The 7,689-nt window shown below is 32.1% G+C and overlaps 1 protein-coding gene across 1 annotated transcript; it reads left to right on the top strand.

Annotated features, from left to right (window-relative positions):
- Window positions 1-4,722: 4,722 nt before the first annotated feature.
- LOC126710507 (ethylene-responsive transcription factor RAP2-4-like) lies at window positions 4,723-6,789 on the top strand. Its single transcript, XM_050410991.1, has one exon. It carries the CDS (start codon window positions 5,363-5,365, stop codon window positions 6,497-6,499), a length of 1,137 nt encoding a protein of 378 aa, XP_050266948.1. The 5' UTR covers window positions 4,723-5,362; the 3' UTR covers window positions 6,500-6,789.
- Window positions 6,790-7,689: the final 900 nt, after the last annotated feature.

The raw sequence follows: 7,689 nt of genomic DNA, 5'->3' as shown, positions 1-7,689 counted from the left end.
GCAACTATTATTGTCTTTCTCCTAAAATAGAACTAGTTCTTTCACCCACGCTCTACAAATTTATTGTTTGGGCTTGTTGGACTAAAACCCAATCCTATACGGGGTCCAATCCAAATTTAGTCCTTACACATTTTATAATTGAACTATTTGAAAAAAAAAATGTGGCATAAAAAAAACATTTTAAACAAATAAATTGTCTTATTTACTTAAAACCGTTTTATATCTCATTTAATCATTCTAACATGGATTTATTTTAAATGTGGTGGAATGTTTACTTATGGATTGGTTAATTATAAAAATTTTCCCTCCATAATTCTTAAAAAATTCTACTCTTAAAAAAATATATATATAATTTAGAGAAAAGTTAACAGATGTTCCAAAGGTATTTTTAGTGAAATATTTTAAGAAAATTTGAATGAGAAAAGAAATAAAACAATTAACTTTTTAACAATTTTTTATATTTTCCATAAAAATAGTATCAAACTTTTTTTTTTTTTTTAATATCTTTGAATATGTATAAATTTTTTTTTTTATATAACTTATTTTCAATTATCATAAGTGCACATATTAATGAAAAATTATTAGGTACTTCCAGAGTATCATAAATGCGTACTCCCTCCTCTCATATGAATAGTGAGTCCCACCATAAATTTAATTAGTGTGATTCACCATTCATGTGAGAGGAGGGAGTATGCATTTATGGTACTTCGAGAATATACAATAATTTCTCTTAATATAGCTCTATAATTTTATTTATTTATTTTAAAATTAATGGATTCAATTTTATTAAATTATTAATATAAAGATTCAATAATACTGCTTCTTGCCTTCTTGCTCGTTTATATCAATCAAGAAGATTAGTCCCCGGTCTTTATCAAGAAATACTCTTCCAATTTTGATGCGTAATTTGTTAATCTTTCTAACAAATGAGAAGGGGATTCTCTTTTGTTATGCGCCGCGCGTGGGTCAATGAGTAATGTCCCGATCGATCACACGATCCGCAAGATCCAAGGGTGTATCTTGCAGCATCCGGCGCCGCAATAGTAGAGCTTGTCGTCCTCCTCGCACGTGACGTGACATGCCCACTTGATGCTATCTTGCGCCGTAACCCCCGCCCGCCGTAACCAAACTAGGGTCAACGAAATTAAACCATGGTTTAAACTGTTCATTTTGGTTTTTGAGACTGTCAGTGTCATCCCACGGTTTTGCCCCAAAGTGAGAGTATTATTTGGTGCCTTTTGTTAACGTGGGTTCCTCGTAGACATGGACCATCTCCGACGTAGGATATGGTCATCATGTCGTCAGATCATTTTAGGTGGGGCCTCTTTTTCATCAAGCGGTTGTCGGGGTCACTTGGCTTTGGATTCTTGAACTTTTTGAGTCCATGTCAGCGTGACCCAACTTAATTAATTACCTTTTTTTTTGGGTTTCGGGTTAAATGATGTTGACCATTTTCGTAGCCTTATTTTTTTTTTGGAAAAAATTAACTGAATATTAGTGTAAGAAATATTTTAAAAAATTTTATATGAAAACTATTTTTTTTTATAAATATAAAATATTTCCTAAAATTGTCTAATAACAAATTCCCTAAGAGCATTTGTTAACATGATATTTATTTTTTATTTGTGGCAAATCATCACTTGTCATGTTTTCATTTTTTTTTTTCTTATTTCACTTGAGCAACTTGAATTTTTGAAATAATTTTAATTTTATTTTTGTTGCCATCTATCTCACGATAAAATATTAAGGTAGCTAATAGATTGTTTACTTAATGACAATAAAAAATAATTTAAGCAACATTAAAAAGGTTACTTTAATATTTACAACAACAAAGTTTTAGTCCAAAATTTGGGGTCGATTATGGATCTTTGACATATTAAATCAAGTTAACTACATTAAAAAGAAAAAAATAAAAAAAAAAACTACATCAACTTTTCAAAAAAATTCAGAGAGAGAGAGAGAGAGAGTAGTTTTTCTATTAGTAGAAGCTTGGGATAGAAGTAACAAGATTAAGGAGTAATGATATTAAGGAAATATAGAGGAATCATTGTGGTTGAATGAAGTGTCGTGAACAATGTGTGGATCTTTTTAAATAAAAATGATAAAAGATTACTCTTAAGCTAATTTGATAATTGGTATATTTTTATTTTAAAATTTAATTGTTTGAGTGAGAAATTTAAATCATGAATGCTTCTACTACACCATTAAAAACACAATAATATACCTGTTAAGCAATAAGGCTTTTATTAGATTTGTATAGTTAATTGTTGTCACTTTAGTTTGTGAAGTATTTATCGGAAAGGAGGGCTTATAAAAAACGCCAAAGCATACAGAGAGTTACACTGCAGGGAGGATAAGATGTGAGGATAAGATGTTTGTCATTATTAATTAATGAGTGAATTTAATGAGCTTTTGCTATTATTTTATATTTTTATTTTAGAGGCTTCTCATTATGGGTCAACTTTTCTCAAAGATGTGAGGATAAAAGTTTTTTTTTTTTTTTTTAACCAAAAAAAACTTTTCTCAAAGATAAGCTCTTATAGTTCCTTTGCTTCAGATTCCTTTTCCCACTTATTGCAAAAAATAATATATATATATATATATATATATATATATATATAAAGGATCATATTCTTTATCACGAACCAAGAGAAGAGAATTGGACCATATTCAACCCATTCAATTTTTTTTTTTTTTTTTTTTATATACAATATAGAATTCCATTATAGCCTAATCTAAGTGTATATGTGTGTGAAACTCCCTCCTGGAGACTTGAACCCCGGCTCTTACCCTCCACACCCCCCAAGCACTTATATTTATGGAGTGACTATCGCACCAAGGGTGTGCGGTGGCCTAGCCAAACTTTTAAGCAAGACTTAACTTAAGAAACTACTTTTTGCATTTTATAGTTACTCATTTTCAAATGCATCTCACATTTGACTCAATTATTATTATTATTTTTTTTGTTGAATTTGAAATGAAAAATTTGAATTAGAGTAGTCCAATGAGTAACGCAATATAAATGCTCAAATGGAGCGGCTGTCATACTCTAGCTATCTAAAAAAATGTTCTTTCAATTAGTCAAACCCAAGATGGAAGATGTGGGGAACTCATTTTTAGATCAGAAGCCCTCTATCAACTTCGCTTCACCTTGATTCTCAAAAAAAAAAAAAAAAAAAAAAAACTTCACCATTTCATCGTGTGGATAGGATTTTTATATTATATCATTTCTAATATTTATAACAAAAAGAAAAGCAGTATTTTATATAAATTGTAAATTTTAAATCTTTAGTTAATAAAAAATGCAAGAGCATGACCATAATAAAATATAGGTTAAAAGGTAAATTGTATCATCTAAGTTTGATTGAAATGTGCGGATAAGATTTTATATTATATCATGTCTAATATTTATAACGAAAAGAAAAAAAAAATAGTATTTTATATAAGTTCTAAATTTTAAATCTCCAGTTAATGAAAAATAATATATACTAAAATCCAAACTTCAGTCAAACTTAGAAAGTGCAATTAACTAATTTTGACTGATTGAAATTCATTTCAATCTTATAACTTTAGTTTTATTCAATTAAGTTTTCTAAATTTTAAATTTATTTAATTCAAGTCATTTGTCTAATTCCATTAAAAAAATTGTTGTTAAATATGCAATTAACTAATGAAAAAATATTTTTCGAAAAACAATTCTCATATAAGAAATCTATAAATATTTTATTAATTATATATATGTATATATTTTAATGTGAAAATAAATTTTTTTAATATCAAAATTTTAACAAAATTGGACAGAAAAGCTTAAAATTTAATAGAATTGAAATTTAAAGAACTCAATTAAATGAAAATAAAGTCAGAGTACTAAAATGAATTTCAATCAAATTTAAATGATGCAATTTATATCCTAGGAAACTCGAATACTGACACAGACACAAACATGGATTCGGATACAAGTATGGGTATGATATGGTGAAACAAACAATTTAAAAAAAAAATTATAACATGATACATTAATTAAGACACCATTACGATACTGATACGACAATCCAAATAAAGTGTCCCTCCATTCTAATTCATATCTTGCCTAAAATATAAAATTTTTGCTACACCTTGTAACGTGAACTATAAGTTATGCGTAAATGAGACAAAAACGGTGTATTTTGTTTTTGCTGAATAAAAAAAAAAAGTGTATTTTGTTTTGGTACACTTGTTAATGAATTGAAAAGCTAAAGCAAGTGAAAACAGTAAAAAAGTGTGAAACGTGCAAAGTGCAGTGCACCGTGTTACGATTTTCAAAAGGGAAAGGGAAAGCAAAACCAATGCATTTAACATTCCAACAACCAAAAGGAATCGCCGGTGTGAACGCACTTCTACATGTTAATGTAGTCAAGAAACTTCGGACAAATTAAGTCTCTTGGACCACTGACACCTGACGGTTTCACTAGGACAGGTGTCGGTTTTTGAACAAGACCCATGTACGTGTAACAACGCTATTGGTCATAGATCGTCAACTTGAAAATGCTCGCGTCATGAATCGTAGCTGGCTAAACGCGAGGAGGACGCTACAATTTTTTTTTTTTTTTTTTTGGTTAATGGACGCTACAATTTTAATAGTGTAAGTGTGGTTTAGAGTGAGATAATTAAGATTTAGGTTAAAATAATCTGAGATAACTAAGGACCAGGACTCCACTATATAAGAGGGCAAAGGAGCTAGCTCAAGCAGCAAAAACAAAGTGAGGTTGAGAGATATTCACTGAGAAAAAAAACTGAGAGCAGAAAAAAAAAAAAAAAAAAAGAGTGTTTCTGAGTGTTTTGGTTTTCTTTCTCATCTTCTTCTTACTCCCCCCCTCTGAATCACCCCGCTTCTCTGAATCCCTTTCTGTTAATCATCTGTCTTTCAAGTTTTGATTTTTGGGTTTGTTTTGGGAATGCAAAAAAAGCAAACTTAGAAGGATTTTCGAAAGCCAGGTGTTTTCAGAATCGAGATCCAGGTTTTTAATTATTAAAAAAAAAAAAAAAAAAAAACTTTTCTCTTTAATTTCTAGTAAATTTTAGGTGGGTTTTTAGTTTTTCTAATTTTTATTTTTTTTATTTTTCTTTGAATCAGCTTGGAGGGTTAATTTTTGGTTCCCTCAAGGTTGGTTTTTTAGGCTTCTTAAAAAAGGTTTACAAGAGGTTGTCTATTTTAAACCTCTTTGATCTTTCTTTGTAGAAAAAGGTTCTATTTTGATTTTGATTTTGATTTTCTGGTTTGTGTTTGAAACCAATACCTGTTCTTTAATTTTGATAAGAACCAGGTTGGTGTTATTTTCTTCTTTGTTTTGTCTAATTAAATATTCCTGAGTGTTTTGAAGGCATGGCAGCTACAATGGATTACTACAGTAGCAGAGCTCTTCAGTCATCAGTACCCTTCGGGGGTGAGCTAATGGAAGCACTTGAACCTTTTATGAAAAGTACTTCCTCAACACCCACAACAAGCTCTCCCTCTGAAACCCAGTCTCCATTTCTTACTTCTTCTTCTTCTTCTTCCTCACCACCTCCTCTCTCTTCTCCTCCTTACAACTATCTTTCTTTCTCTCCCTCAGTCCCAACCCAAACTCAGCCCTCTTCTTCATACCCAGATGGTTGCTCCACCTCGATGACCCACATGTTTTCAGACGGGTTCTCGACTCAAAACCTTATAGGTTTCGAGCAACCGGGTTCAATTGGGCTAAACCACCTAACCCCATCTCAGATCCACCAGATCCAAACCCAGATCCACCTCCAAAGCCAACACTTTTACCCACAAAATCAACAGCCACAGCATGGTTCTTGTTCTTCAAATACCCTCAGTTTTTTGAGTCCCAAACCTATCCCAATGAAGCAAGTGGGTTCCCCTCCAAAACCAACGAAGCTTTACAGAGGGGTCAGGCAGCGACATTGGGGCAAATGGGTCGCTGAGATTCGGCTACCAAAGAACCGAACTCGGCTCTGGCTCGGTACCTTCGACACAGCCGAAGAAGCAGCTTTGGCTTACGACAAAGCAGCTTACAAGCTACGTGGAGACTTTGCCAGGCTCAACTTCCCAAACCTTCGTCACCATGGCTCTTGCGTAGGCGGCGATTTCGGTGAGTACCAGCCTCTCCATTCCTCGGTGGACGCTAAGCTCCAAGCCATTTGTGAAAGCTTGGCTAACGCGCCGCCGAAGACAGAGAAGCAGAGTAAGAAGTCGAAGAAAGCCGAAGCCGAAGCCGAGCTGAAGAAGAAGAAGAAACAAGAGGAGGAGGAGGAGGAGGAAGTGGTGGTGGAGTCCAAGGTTTCGGAGAATTGTTGTAAGGTGGAGATTACATCCACGTCATCGGTTATAACCGAGAGTGACGGGTCGGTCGGGTCTTCACCTTTTTCGGATCTCACGTTCCCGGATTCCAATGAGCCAGAGTGGGAAATTGGTTCGGATAATTTCATGTTGGAGAAATACCCATCTGAGATTGATTGGGCTGCTATTCTATCTTAAAATTTTCCTATGTCATATGTTTATTATGTGTAATCTGTCTAATTGTAATTTTTTTTTATTTTTGTATTTTTGGGTTTTGGTGGGTTTAGTCTCTACATGTGTCTATGTTAGTGAGGTTTAGGTGTAGCTACTGCAATGGAATTTTTGGCAATTGCAGGGCTACTCTTTAGGATTTGGGGTTAGTTAATTTGAGGGTACAAAAGCAAAATTTATGTTAATATGATGTAATTCTCTACCATGGCTAGCTGGTTTTTTTTCTTTGCTAGACCAGAAGAGAGTGACTTTCATTATGTGTCCTTTCCAAGTTGGTGTTGGTAACAATTTATTCTTGTAATTGAATCTTATCTTATTTATTGTCATTAAATATGTAATATTTAGTTTGCAATAAATATCGTTTCCCTTTTGTTTTGTTCATGATTTTGATTTTGATTTTTTTATTATTTTTTTTAGGATAGGATTCGAGATCGTGATTTTATCTTTTCTGGATAATATTTTAGTGGTACATATCTGAAACGAGGACGTGGTTGATGGTACAAAAATATTATAATATGGAATATTCGGTGGTGGAAAGTATGAAGTATGAACTTCTATGAAAGCTACCTTGGGTGTTTTGTAAAAACAATTGAAATTAAGATTGAGAGTGACATGATTTTTAAAACATTAACATGATTATAAAATCCATTCATTATATAAGAAATTTAAAAAGATTGTGATATGAGAGACACTTCAATCTTCATGATTGTGAAATTTATTTATCCTAATTAAGCATATAGTTCCATCACATCAATTATAAATCAAATACTAATTCGGTTGATGCACCGATTATAAGCCAATTCATCTTATCTTATTTTATTATACATATTTGTCATGAAACGTTATTTTTTTTAAATTTATCTTCTCTAAAATCAATATTAGACACAACTCCAAGCCATTGCTATGTAATTTCGCATGCAAAAAAAAAAGGCTACATAAGAATTGATGATCAATTAAAAACCGAAAACCACGATTTGAACGATAAAACTATTGCTAAGATTTTGGTGATTACAGAAAAATATTTAATGATTGAAAATTTGAAATAATCGTAGCTAGAAGTGTGACCACTAAATTTTTTTTGACGGAATATATTGGACATCCACAGATGTGAATTAATGGTTTGGTGGGGATGTTGAAGGTATGTGGATGAGATCAAT

The sequence above is a fragment of the Quercus robur genome, chromosome 12 (assembly GCF_932294415.1).
Source record: "Quercus robur chromosome 12, dhQueRobu3.1, whole genome shotgun sequence".
In the NCBI taxonomy this organism is placed as follows: domain Eukaryota; kingdom Viridiplantae; phylum Streptophyta; class Magnoliopsida; order Fagales; family Fagaceae; genus Quercus; species Quercus robur.
Note: the sequence above shows the minus strand (reverse complement) of the source record. Positions and strands in the feature narration are given on the sequence as shown.

Bases quoted from the DNA above. Each gene is read 5' to 3' on its own strand.
- LOC126710507 (XM_050410991.1), top strand. From the start codon at position 5,363: ATGGCAGCTACAATGGATTACTACAGTAGCAGAGCTCTTCAGTCATCA.